The sequence below is a fragment of the Asparagus officinalis genome, chromosome 3 (assembly GCF_001876935.1).
Source record: "Asparagus officinalis chromosome 3, Aspof.V1, whole genome shotgun sequence".
Lineage (NCBI taxonomy): Eukaryota > Viridiplantae > Streptophyta > Magnoliopsida > Asparagales > Asparagaceae > Asparagus > Asparagus officinalis.
Window position 1 is genome coordinate 295,999 of NC_033796.1, and position 14,443 is coordinate 310,441.

Consider the following 14,443-nt stretch of genomic DNA (forward strand, 5'->3'; position numbering starts at 1 on the left):
CGCGTACATCAAGCTCCCAACCGCACTCGCATATGGAGTCTTCGACATCAACTCTCTATCTTCAACTGACTTCGGTAAAAGACCAGCTGAAAGCTTCAAATGGGCTCCCAAAGGTACACCAACCGGCTTCGTATCCATGCTAACATGGAATCGCTGTAGAACCTTCTTCAAATAAGCCATCTGTGTCAAACAAATTATGCCCTTCTTCTTGTCTCTGCCAATCTTCATCCCTAAAATGCGCTTCGCCTCACCCAAGTCTTTCATCTCAAACTCATTTGAAAGCTGAACTTTCAACTCATCTATAGCCGACCTGGAAATAGAGGCAACCAACATGTCATCGATATAGAGCAATAAATAAATGTATGCACCTCCCTTCAACTTGCGAAAATATACGTAAGGATCAAACTAGCTCCGAGTATACGAATGACCAATCATAAAACCATCGAATCGCTTATACCACTGTCGAGGAGACTGTTTCAAACCGTATAGCGACTTCTTCAACCTGCAAACCAATTTATCTTTCCCTGCAGCTCGGAATCCCAATGGCTGAGTCATATATATTTCTTCATCAAGATTCCCATGAAGAAATGTCGTCTTCACATCCAACTGATCTAACTCTAATCCATACCGTGTCACCAAAGCTAGCAAAATCCAAATCGAATAATGCTTCACCACGGAGAGAAAACCTTATTATAGTCAATACCTTCCTCCTGTGCATAGCCCTTCGCAACCAACCTAGCTTTGAACCTCAATGGAGTGCCCTCAATGCCCTCCTTCTTGGTGTATACCCACTTGCAAACCAATTGCCTTCCGCCCCTTTGGAAGCTCAACAAGCTCCCATGTATCGTTCTTATGAAGAGATTCCATCTCCTCCTGCATAGCCACCTGCCACAAATCAGTCTCCGAACTCTGCTCGGCCTTTTTGAATGTAGTAGGCACCAACTCATCGATACTCTCCACCGAAAGTACATACGCAACTGTGTCGGCATATCGTGCTAGCATCTGTATGTTTCTTCTCTGTCTCCGAGCCGCAATTGAATCCTGAACCTGAGCCGTCGGTTCCAGATCCTGCACATTTGTACTCGTATCCTCCGTGTCACCATCGTGCTCGCCTGGCGTTACCTCAGTCGGCACCTGCATGGATACTGTATCATCTGGACAATGTGGAGCTGCATCGATCTCCACCACCTGCGATATCTCCTCCGTCGGGTCGCTCTCCACCTGATGAGAGCTGGGAAGCTTCAAGATAGAAGCCTCATCGAATGTGACATCCCTACTCAACACAATCTTCTTATCCATTGGATCCCAAAGCTTGTATCCCTTGACACCACGTTTGAATCCTACAAATATGGCATTCCTAGCTCGAGGTTCCAATTTATCAGTTCTGACATGATAATATGCAGGGTACCCAAATACCTTGAGCTGATCATAGTCATGTGCTGGCTTTCCCGACCACATCTCCATAGGGGTTTTCCCCTCAATCGCAGATGAAGGCAGCCTATTAATAAGGTGGCTCGCATACGTAAGTGCCTCAGCCCAAAAGATTTTCTCCAAACCACTCTGCGATAATAAGCATCGGATCTTCTCCAGTAAAGACCGATTCAACCTCTCTGCCACCCCATTTTGCTGCGGTGTATGACTAACTGTGAAGTGTCTCTCTATGCCCTCGTCTCGACATAGTTGCAAAAAGGGGTCTGAAGTATACTCACCACCGTTGTCGGATCGTAACGTCTTGATCTTTCTCCCAGTCTGCAGTTCCAATCTCTTCTTCCACTCCACAAACAAATCTAGGACTTCACTCTTCTTCGTCATGGTGTACACCCAACAACGCCTAGAATAGTCATCTACAAAAGTGACGAACCAATGTCTACCACCAAGTGATGCAGTCTTGGTAGGACCCCAAACGTCTGTGTGCACATAGTCCAGGATACCCCTCGTCTGATGAATGGCAGTCCCGAACTTCACCTTTGTCTTCTTACCAAGAACACAGTGCTCACAGAACTCAATTTTTCCACTCTTGGCTCCCTTCAATAGTCCCTGCTTGCACAATGCCTGTAGTGACTTTTCACCTGTGTGCCCTAACCTATAGTGCCAAAGTCTGCTCATGTCCGCTAGCCGAAGCAACCTGGCCAATCTCGGTGCTTCCCTTCAGATAATATAAATTCCGATTGCGGACTCCCTTGATCACTTCATCACCACTAATGATCCCTTAGTAACCTTCGCTACAACGTTTTTGAAAGTCACCTTGAATCCCTTCGCCTCCAAAGCTCCAACTGAGATAAGATTTTTCTTCAGTTGAGGAACAAATCTCACCTCCTTCAACTCACGGACTACTCCATCGTGCATCCTAATCCGCACGGTACCTATCCCACAAACGCCACAGGATTGATCATTTCCCATGACAACAACGCCCCCGTCGACTTTCTCAAAAGATGCAAACCAGTCTCGCCTAGGGGTCACAGGAAAGGTAGCGCCGGAATCAAGCATCCAATCTGATGCATCCACATGGTTCACCTCCGGAGTAATCAGTAGAGAAAAGCACGAATCATCGGAATCATCGCCTTTCGCAATGTTCACCTCATTGGCCTTCGGGCCCTTTTTCTTGCCATTCTCCTTCTCCTTGAGCTTCAGGCAGTCTCTCTTCCAATGTCCCTGCTCCTTGCAGAATGCACATTGGTTCTTTGTTAGTTGGTGACGGCCTTTAGACTTTGACCTTCCTCTATTACCACCTTTCGGATATGGGCTTCTACCTCTCGTCGACAAGGCATCGCCTGAAGTACTAGCGCGGAAAGTCTCCTTGTCCTTCCTCCTCAAATCATAGTTCGTCAAAGCATTAGTTACTTTACTATAGCTGATAGAAGATCTCCCGTTCAACAAAATAAGTACGAAGGTATCATACTCCTCATCGGGTAAGGAGCCCAACAAAATAATCGCCTTGTACTCATCCGATATCTTCTCATCAACATTCGCCAAGTCCGACAACAACTTAGTGTAGTTGTTCACATGAGCCGCTAGCGAGGTGCCTCTGGACATCTGAAATCTGAAGAGTTTTTGCAGTAAGTGCAACCTGTTCTCAACACTCTTTGTGAGATACTTGTTGTTGAGAATTTTCCACATCTTCATTGCAGACGTCACCCCAATCACATCATATTTCAGTTCTTGTTCCAAACAGGACCTGATCACCCCACACGCGTTCCTATTTATTTTCTCTCATACCACCTCTTCATATTTAGGTGGCCTCTCGTGGACCATGATGGTCTCTTCCAAATTCTGAGCATTGAGCGCATCCTGTACGTCGCTCATCCACAAACCAAAGTTGATTTTGCCGTCATACTTCACCATACTAATTTTAGTGTTCTGAAAACCAACTTGTATTGTACTCGTCATCGATTTGCTGCTTTCACCTTCTTCTCCCATTACGAACTAACTCCAAATTGTAGAGAAAGAACAAATTTGATAGAAATTAGGAACCACCCAACTGAACCCTAGATCGGATTTCATATAGATCTCCTATCCACACGAGGAAAACGAAATCTCCAACGATAACTCTTAATACTATCTCCACCGAAACCTAGAACTCCAAGAACCAAGCTTCACACAAAATCTTCCTTCACCAAATCCAAAACACCCTAGATCTGAAATCTGGGCTCTGATACCACTTGTTGCGCGCAGCGGAAATTTCGGCAGTACTTCGGCAGCACAACAAAAGAGTCAGGTCGCAATAAGAATTCTTGTTTCTCAAAGGGAACAAGAATCTGAAGCCTAATATCTCATCAAAGTGGGATATTAGCTCTTCCTCTCGTCAGCTCTAGGACTGCGCGTCGAGGGAACCTAAAAGCTATTACAAATCACACAAATAGCAGTACAACCAATTTTACGTGGTTCGGCAAATTGCCTACATTCACGGGGCAAGGAGGGGGAGATCTACTATTAGAGGGAGAGAATACAACTAGGGTTTACAATCACTCATAATCTAAACCCTCAAACAAACTCTCTTAAATCCCTCACAAACTCTCTCTACAAAAGGATGCAAAATGACTCTCTCAAATCGGAGCCGAGAACTAATTCGTAGCCGCAAAAAATCAAAGCACCTTGCACGAAAACCTCCTGCACTTTGTTTTTCTCTGTAGCCGCACAAATTGCACCCAGCCCTCTGCACCGAAAAGAAATCCCCAGCCTCAAAAATCAAGTCCTTGCACGGAACCCTAGTAACAATTAAACAAGATATTTATAGGCTGCTAACGGTGGAAGCGGGTGGGCCTTGGGTTTCGTCCGCTGGCTTCTTCATTCGCGTGGCTTCATCACACGAGTCGTGGTCCCCACCTGCACATATTTATTTATTGGTTTTTTTAATCGGCAGTCGGTAAGGACACCTCCTTTTTCTCTCTCTTTTTCTTCTTTGGGTTGGAGGTTTTGATGGAGGCCTTGATGGATGTGTTTGTAGTAGTCATGGGTGAAGTTGGGCTGGGATTTCCTTAAAGAGAATTTTTCTGTGTGGCTAGACCCTTTTTTGATGAAGAGATGACAAGGAGCATATACCTAGGCTTGCTGAGAGAGAAAAAGGAGGCTGAGAATTTTTCTTGGTCTTTTGTTTTTGGAACTGGCAGGGGGGAGAGAGAGAGAGAGAGGACCACTCCAGATTTTTTTTTTCCTTGATGATGGGGGGTATATATATGTGGATCGTGATGAGATCAAATTCAAACATAAATCCTTTATCTGTTTGATCAGAGAGAGAGAGGACCACTCCAGATTTTTTTTTCCCTTGATGATGGGGGGTATATATATGTGGATAGTGATGAGATCAAATTCAAACATAAATCCTTTATCTGTTTGATCCCTCTACTTGTTAAGCGGTGGTTTAGATCCAAATCCTCCACTTTAGCTTCTCTTTCTTTTAAATTGGATTTGAAACAAGCCAATTACTTGCTTTAATGCATCTTAGTGAGAGAGAAAATATTAACAGCAAATATTGCCCAAGAAGTTCTTTGATAAGGCCTTTTTTCTCTCTCTGATGATAAAATAAGCTTTGATAGCATTCACATAGTCCTTTTATTTATTTATTTTTATTTTTGGTGGGAGTTAAACACAATAGATTATATTAGGTTTCACTTGAATCTATCATGTGTATTATCAACTCTCACCAAACATCCTAAGGCTACGTTTGGGAACTAAGATTTGGATTTGGAATGTTGATTTAAAATCAAAGGATTTTAAATCTAGGATTTAAAATCCATGATTTGATAGAATCTTTTGTTTGGATGCCTTTACAAAATGCAAGGAATTGAAATTAAAGATTTGAAATATAATATTTAGATACACTTTATTATACATGAACTTGGATTTCAGAGATAAGGAGGATTATTATGTGAACAATTTATGACATATACATATAGTTAACATATATGAGTACCATACTACTTAGCCCAAGCATTTTTAAAAGGATGAAAGACGTGTCACGCACAAATAAAACTTTGCGAAGTGATGCAAAACCAAATTGATCACCTCGATAGCAATTATAAATACTCATGCAAACATCTCATCCTTCATGAATCGATACGAGAGAATACAAACAATAATAATAATATCCAAAATATTCATTATAATAGCTTTTTTTTCATGGTTTTATCCACTACCATATTGACCTTCAATCTCCAAAATAACAAGAGTACTACTTTAAAAATTAGTCATGATAAAAGACTTGACGACACAAAAGAGTATAGCAAACAATCCACATAAAAAGCTCTAGGCTACGCAATAAGTCTTCATTTAAAACATAACGTACTATAGGTAGTAGATAACCATGATTTTCTACAACAAGCTAAATTAGCACAACATAAACTACTAAAAAAACCATAACAAAAATCGTCTATTTATCCTTCAAAGTCTTTTCCTCCTTTTTCTCCTATGCTTCTAACTCATGTCTCAGAGAACTTATTGGATCCTACATTAAAAAATTTGGCATCAATTAGTTCATGAAACAAAATACGCTCTAAAACAGAAATGATATCTACTACGAAGGCAAATCACAACTATAAGTGTGCATATCACGATTAGCTAAAGCTGAGTCCATATCACGATTCCAAACAACATGTGATCTCAACTGAGATGCAATTTGTTTCCCTTTCTTTGTCATCCTAATACATACCAAAGTGAATGACACAAAATGAGTAATAAAGAATTAGCACATCATGCACAAAGGATTACTTAGAAACAACTGTCTAGTTCTTAGGATCTTCATGCATGACAAACTAATAATAGTGTCAGAAACAAGCTACTAAAATATATATTGGTTTGGTTCTTTGCTCTCCAGTGGCTTTTCAAGGTTAAGTTGATGCAATACAACATTAGATGCAAATGAATGGCGAAAGAGCATGTGACCTACACATATAATTGGATCATAGCTATTAACTATATCATCGGATGTAAACGTGATTCTTGGAGAGGAAAAATCACTGTACTATAGACTTTATTTTATCCTTTCATATAGCTAAACTAATAGAATCTACATAGCAACCAATAAGATTTCAGTTAGGGGAGAGGGATTAGGGGAGAGGGTTTGTTAAAATAAAGGAAAGGTGTGTGGGAGTTGGGCTTTAGTGAGGAGATTAGTGGAGAGGGATTAGTTAGGATTTGTGCAGAGATTATGGATGAGTTAGTTGGGTTTTGTTAGGATTCTTTAAATTTTTGGTTAGTGATAATATTGTTAGGATAAATGAAAGGTGTTCTCAATGCTTGTTACAGAATCTTTCTTCAAACTTATCCTTACATCAAAGAGATAAAATAAAACCCTTAAATTTCTCCTACTCACATCAGTGCTTACTGAAAATATGTAACTACCGTTCAAAGTGTATACACCTCACACTAACTACCCCAATATCTATGACTAGGTCAATCTTGTACCGCCTATTTCAAAGTGTATACACCTCACACTAACTACCCCAATATCTATGACTAGGTCAATCTTGTACCGCCTATTGAAAATCCCAAATTTAACTACATGCACATTATTCGAAATATCTTCATTGTTATGTAAATGCTAGCATTTTACTTGGTCTAGTATTGGATTGACCTTGCTCAATCAAAACACATAAAACTATGAACGATGAAATAATGAGGCGAAATCTTATTAACAAAAGAGAACTTTAATGGAGTAGGTCAAGCCAGTAGGGATTGAGTTTCTGCAAAGAAATTTTTGAAATTAATTAAATACAAATCATAATCACTAGTGGTGTTTGCTTAGGTATTACACCTAGATACTTTTTTGAAATTAATTAAATACAAATCATAATCACTAGTGGTGTTTGCTTAGGTATTACACCTAGATACTTCATGGAAAATATATTTAACTTTACTATGAGCAAGGAAACAGCTACTTAGTAGTTACTACTGTAATTACATGTAGAACATAAAACCATAGTGAATTCCATATATTTATCATAAAAAAACATTGAAAACAAAATAGCAGTTCCATTTCCATCGACATACTTACATAACCATTAAACTGTTGCCAAGCTGCCTTAACCTCCTCAACAGTAGACATTGTCACAAATCCAAAACCTCGGCTCTTTCCAGTTAGTTTGTCATAGATAACCTGCAAAATAATCCAACTTAATTCACCATATTCAAACACTTACAAACCACATAAGCTTCTAGGAGCACCACCATCTTTGAAATCAAACTCTACATAACCACACTCATACATTCACCAGAATCACAACTACCTTATAAAACTAAAAGGACCTTGCAAACAAAGAAGGGGCTATCCATGAAATATACACATTAAGTATCTATCATACGGATAAATTTAAAAGTGTCTGCTGTTATGTGTGGACATGTGCGCGTATTGTACAAGCTAAACATTTTCTTTAGTTTCCTTTTTTAAAGTGTAAAAAAGTATTAGGTGAGAGTAATAAACTATTAGGAGTCAACAAAATCCATCAGATTCAAATACAATTCATGATCTCCTACTTCCTGGAGTTGGTCCCATTTCCTTTAGAATCCATTCATGCATCCTATTTGCAAATAAGCTATTAGATTTTTCTTTGGGGTTAATTTCACCTAACACCCTTAATGTTGGCCGGTTTCTCACATAATCCCCAGAATTTTGTCTATTCTGCTTAACCCCTGTAAACTTGTTATATAATTGAACCACGCACACATGCATGACTTCATCAAGCAGCTTTACCCTGTCAGAAGCATGCAATTTACTTGACCAAAATACAAACAAAGTGATTAGTGTTCAAAAAAATATAGCTAATGCTGACTATTGTTTAGACTATCGATGAAGGATTTGTTTGTTATTGAGGCTTTTTCTGATCTCAAGCGTTATTTGCTTGAACAACAAAGAGCTAGTTTCAGTCTTTAGCAAAGTGAGTAAATCTCTTGCAAAGTGATTAGTGAATAAACTTTTTCTGATCTCATGCAATTTACTCATTCCAATATGATTCAGACCATATTTTTAGCAAAGTGAGTAAATCTCTATATTCATAGGGTCGACATTACCAAGATTCAGTCTTTAAATACCAAAACTATCGCGGTGCAAAATAATTAATGCAAAAAAGCTAGTTTCAAACAGAACATCAAAGAATCATAACCCTGAGGGTGTTAAGGGATTAACAAAGATAATTGAACTTGAACAAATATTTCTCAGTTACCCAACTTTCTACTGAATAGCAAATAAATCTAACAAAGACCTAAACACGTAAAACTTCAGCATTGAAGAGTAAGCACGATTAGGGTTAGGGTTAGCGATTGATCATTGAAACAATTACCAGAACTGGGGGAGGCGAGGGGGGAGAGAGGAGAAAGGGGGAGAACTAAACCCTAGATCAGATCTAGGGTTTCGACGAGAGAGGAGAAGGGGAGAGAGGAGAGATAGAGGTTACCTGCGTTGAGAGAGAACTTGAGATCGAGATCGGGATCGTGCCTGAGAAATGAGAGAGGAGGAGTCGGGATCGGGGAGCGGGACTGAGAAATGAGAGAGGGAGAGAGGAGTCGGGATTTGGTAAATACCAAGGGGCAGGATGAGATTTGAAATACCTGTATTTAGGCTCTTAAATTCTCCTCTTTAAAATAATTGGATTTGAAATCTCAGCTCAATTTGAGACCCAAACTAGAGATTTGTATTTGAAATACACTGAATTTCAAATACAGTGCCCAAATCCAAGTTCCCAAACAGAGCCTAATGTGATTTAAATTCTTCATCTTCACGGCCTCGGGCCTCTTCATTCTGCTAAAGCCGGATTATTCATTCGCTTTACAAATTTTACTATAGAGTTCAAAGCTTGCTGTGATTGGGCATAAGTCAAGTTGTAATGCTCCTCTGTATTATTTATATTTTTAACTAGCTTCAACAAATAGTAGTGGTACTACTACTGCCACTACTACTACTACAGCCATAAAGAACAAATATATGTTAATTATAATATGGTTTTAGATACTTGCAACAGTAGTATTGTTTTAAGCATGTCTTCCAGCCGTAAAGAACAAGTATACATTTGTTAATTACCATATTGTTTTAGACACTTGCAATGATAGTAGCATTGTTCTAAGCATGTCTTTCAGGAACCTAACGGTGGATTAATATATTACAAATTCTCGTTTTTGGGGATATTCATGGTCTCAAATTTTCTTATATACTACCAACCATTTCTGTTGTTTGGCAGGGTATCATAGGCCAAATTTCTTCAGCGTTCTCTTTTAATATATACTCATTAATCAACAACTGAAGACATTACAGATTCATGTTACGCGCGTACGTTTTCTGCAGCAAATGCGTACCTTCAGCCACAAGCCTGCGCTTGCTTACCAGTCACTGGTCAGCCATCTCCATGCCACGCTTACGAAGATCTATTTATTTGTCTTATTTTATTAATTAGTTGCATGTGTAATAACATTGTCTACGGCTACGCTATGTTTTCATTAGCTGTATTGAGTAGCATATGCTTTTTCTCTTGTATAATAAGCATATGGGAATCTGCTGAGCTCGGATTCCCTGACTCTGTAGTGGTTTGAGTAGTGGTATCTGAAGAAATTTATTTTAGATGCACGCCGCTCTGAAATTTATTTTAGACATACACCATACTGTTCGTGTATGTTGTGCCTTAGGAAACTACTCATTCAGATTTCCCCGGCTGCTTTCTTTCTTCCTTTTGTGTGCGCGCGCGGACGTTAAAGTGGTGGAACGCAATTTTTATAGTACAACACATGCGTATTTTGTGTTCCACCACTTGCTTCAAGTTTGTGAATTTTATTAATTTTCATCATTATGCATAAGATGGCCAGTTTGTGAATTTTATTAATTTTCATCATTATGCATAGGATGGTCATAAGGTAGAAGTTATTGAAATTACATTATAAAGTGTTATGATTTCTTGATAAGTTTTTTAACTACAGCTTATCAGGCGAAGCTTTTGGCTAAAGTCATTTTGGGGCAGACATAACATAACGCCACAACTATTTGGTAAAAAGGAATATCTATTGTATTGTTGAGTTTTCAAATTGAGGGAGATTCTTTTTTTTTTTCCACTCTCTACCTTTTGCCCGAAAAAATGGTGTAAGTGGAAGCTTGCAGTAGAACATTTCTGGTTCTTGGTCGGAATTGTTACTGGGAAGATTTTATACTGCGTGTCTAACTTAATAATTGGGACGAGAGTTCCTTGCTAATTGCGGCGCATACTTCATGTAGGTAACCTTATGTTATTCAAAAACCACATGAGAAGAGTAACCTTCCAACTAACAGTACCCACCCAAGTGTTAGATTTTCCCTTTGGATACAGGGATTTAATTTACTCGTACGCATAAACATACCCAGACATCGATCTTCAACTTGGACGATGACCGATGAAATTATGAATACTAGCTGGAGGCAGTGAGAGAGGTAGGCATGCATGTTCGGGCAGCCCCTGATTGCAAGAAAAAATCAAGAGGGAAAAGGAAGGTAGGCATGTTACCTAGGGAGCCAGTAAGGGGGCCCCAAGCCTTAATATTTCATACGCAGCGGTATCCTATCACATCTGTTTTCTTGCAAGTAACAGTGACATGCATAAGTTCAAGCACATGATTTGGTTCCTGCCGTCAAGCTTAGCAACCACTCATTTTCTAACCTTCATTCATCCTTCTTCTTTGGTAGCTACCACAGTGACCCACCCACCATTAGCACTAGACAAAGAAAAGAAGAAGAAAGAGGACCATCTTAATTTATTCTCTCCGGTCATGTCCATGTGTTGCTGCTGGATTTGCAGCCAACAACTGCACGTTGGTTCGTTCGCTTGGTGGTTCGATAAGTACGCCACACTAACACACAACAGGACCCAGGTCTTCATATTTCACCATCCTATAGGATATAGCTATGTTAAAATGCGTTGTTTGTGGCCTAGTTAATTGGATGCTATGTTATACCTTGACTGATTGGCAACACGCAAACGTCTCTATCATCTCGCTGCAAAGCTGTATTGAGTCTGTAACGGTAAATCAAAGTGCCGATGCCAAGCATCGTTCAATCCCCCAGGCTAGGAATCAGAAGGAGCTTTAATACTGACTAATTGTGGCGTCCTTGGGATGTATAGCTGCTTGTGCTGTGATCCCCACTCAGCTTTAAGGTGTGATTGGCTACTCAACATGGGGTTAGGATTGGTCATAGTTCCATTTTGAAAAAATTTGTGTTCAGGTTAACAGAGCCAGCTTTGGCCAGTTTTCCGAACACCAAATTTGGTCAATAAAACTGGGACACCCCGGACCATAACAAAATCAGTTTAGTTGAAAACATAGCCACGATCAATCCTGACCCAATTTTAGGTGGTTGTCAAACACACCCTATGATCAAAAGTTAGTCAGGATATATTATCTCATTAACAGGCAGTCAGTTTCATTACTTTTTGAATACAGGTGGGTTTCGGTTTCTTTTGTGAAGTGAGAGTGAGTTAACTCACTTCTTGTACCTTGTGTTGTTTCTGTGGCTAAGCTGGTCCAGACTTCCCAGAGTATATGTGATACTCCCATGTGAGGATGGCAACTGAGGCCTCTTCTCCTGACCTCACCCTTGATATGTTATGTTGTCCTACCTTTTTGTCTGAGCAATTCTCCACACATAGGCCTCTGAAGTTATATCTTTACTCTACAATTTAACACAACTCATTTACTTTCTGATACTGGCCAGATCATGTGGACCACTCTCCGACCTCTGGCCTATTGACTGTACAGAATAACCAAAATTAGATGACATAAATGTAACTAGCTCCTCTTAAGTATTGAGTATGAGAAAGGAAGATTGAACCCTTTGTGACACAAAGTCTTGGTTGGTGATCTGTATTCCATGCGTAGGCTGTACACCAACATTTGAATTTAATGCTTTTCTGCGAGAAGAACAGTTGGGACTCGGGGTGGAAATGGTTCGGATATGGCCCGGATGTGATACTTACCATATTCATATCCGCTTGTCCTTTACGGATACAGATATGATATGCCTCATTAAGGAAAAGTCATATCCATATTCGCTAAAAGCAGGCACAGATACAAATATACATGCGGACGTATACGCGTATACCAAACGGATATGAGAAAACAAAAATAATATTGAAAAAAATATAGTTCGTATGCTATAAGAGAGTTCATTAATATGTTTGTTATATTTGGAAAGGTAGGATTGGAACTCTTGATCAGTTTGATCATCAGAATTAGTCTGAAATTCATTAATCTAAAGATTGAAACAAATTGCAGCTCTATGATCAATATATATTCGGATATTTCGGATATGAACATAGATATTTCACTACAAAATCATATCCGTAACCACATCCTATCAATTGTAGATTTGAGCAATCATATATGTATTCTAACGAATACGGTTATGGATATTTCCACCCCTAGTTGGAAGTTATGTTGACTATAGCTGAATTCAAGGCAAATCCCTCACTATAGAGAAGTGCATGCATGTATTACTTGTTGGATCTGAACCAAGAGTTGCAGCTATCCCATCTCAATCTTATTTGTACTGTTATACCGACACTAGCTTAGTAATTCCTACGTAGTAAAACACTCGGTTTAATCGTTATATGTCTGGTGCATCTTTAAATAATGCCAGCATTTGTTATTGCTGATCCAGCTCATACATTACGACTTTGGACTATAGTTGGCGAGTCAGGGCTATGCTCTAGCTGCTTCTTCCTGGGTTTTTTTGACACTTGCCATTGATTTGTCAACAATGGACTTTTCTAGTACATACATATATACCACTTGCTAGTTTCCAAGAGCATTACAGACTATTAATTCTTGCTCAACTAATCATCGGCCTGGATGGTTTCCGATCAATTGATAACTGGACATATTCATCAATGTAGTACGCAATTGAAAATAATACACACAAGTATTTTGCATGTGCTTAGAGTAAGTAATATGGAGTGGATAGAGTAAGCTGAACTCGCATCATTAGCTTGGTAATTTGTGTAAATAATTTGTTTATTTTTTTGGATCACAGGGAGTATTTTTGTAATAAGAAAGTTTTTAGTTTTATAAATTTTCACATGTTATATGTTTTGTATGGTGTCTTGTGTCTTATTAATATTTTAAAGAGAAACACGGGTGAACCAAAAATCCTCTCTATAAAAATCAGCAAAGATATGAAATCAAATTAATAAATAACAAAAAATGGACAAATTCAATTTAAGGAGAAGACTAATCATCAACATTAAATATAATTTGACACATATATAAAATTAAATATATGATTTTAGTGCTAATTTGAGAAGTACTCCCCCAACAATAATGAGTGTCTTAGAAGACCCCTCTCAACTATTTTAATTTGAGAAAACTACCCTAAAACTTAGGCATCTTATAGATAACACCCACTCAACTTTAAAAATCAGAGAAAACCCTCTCACTATAGGGTGTCTCACGAAACCCCTCTAATCTTTCACACTTCTCACCAAACCTCTTTACGTCATTTTAAAAAGAAATCATCAAAATAATTGAAATGCCATTTTAAAAAATAACCCATTCAATTAGAAAGAAATCTCCGACTAGGAAAAAAGAACTATTTTCAATTTACAAAGTTTTTTGTCCTATTTCTTCTCTCTTTCTCTCCTAAAATCAGAGTATGTTTTTTAATGATTGTGGGGTATTTTGGTCTCTTCGCAGTCATCTACTTGTCATGTGACATGATAGACCTAACAATATTAGCTTTCAGAGCGTAAATTAAGAAGAGCTCATGGAGATTTTTAAAATTTTCAAACTTGATGGGGGTTATCTATAATAAGCTCAAACTTGAGGGGATTTTCTGAAAATAAAATAGTTAAGTAAGGTATACTAAGACACACCCCACGTCTAAGGGGCATTAAAGTGAAAAAAGTTCAAGGGGTTGTCTCAAATTTACATAGTTGAGGGGGGTTATCTACAATATGCTCAAATTTGAGGGGAGTTTTCTCAATTAAATTTTTTTTGTGGTGTG

General features: G+C 38.8%; 1 protein-coding gene and 1 long non-coding RNA gene across 2 annotated transcripts; both read right to left on the reverse strand.

Annotated features, from left to right (window-relative positions):
* LOC109832422 (29 kDa ribonucleoprotein B, chloroplastic-like) lies at nucleotides 5,658-12,428 on the reverse strand. Its single transcript, XM_020399791.1, has 5 exons — nucleotides 12,420-12,428; nucleotides 12,141-12,193; nucleotides 8,886-9,039; nucleotides 7,490-7,591; nucleotides 5,658-5,941 (listed from the first exon to the last, which is right to left on the reverse strand). Exons 1-5 carry the CDS (start codon nucleotides 12,426-12,428, stop codon nucleotides 5,903-5,905), a joined length of 357 nt encoding a protein of 118 aa, XP_020255380.1. The 3' UTR covers nucleotides 5,658-5,902.
* Nucleotides 5,958-7,476, reverse strand: LOC109832004. Its single transcript, XR_002244602.1, has 3 exons — nucleotides 7,319-7,476; nucleotides 6,924-7,249; nucleotides 5,958-6,855 (listed from the first exon to the last, which is right to left on the reverse strand). It is a non-coding gene; the product is annotated as an uncharacterized LOC109832004 (long non-coding RNA).

What these genes read in the sequence shown, in the direction of transcription:
- LOC109832422 (XM_020399791.1), bottom strand. An exon ending in GATCTGGCCAGTATCAGAAA is followed by an intron (nt 9,040 to 12,140) that starts GTAAATGAGTTG and finishes GCCTAAATACAG; the next exon opens with GTATTTCAAATCTCATCCTG. An exon ending in CAAGTTCTCTCTCAACGCAG is followed by an intron (nt 7,592 to 8,885) that starts GTAACCTCTATC and finishes ATTATTTTGCAG; the next exon opens with GTTATCTATGACAAACTAAC.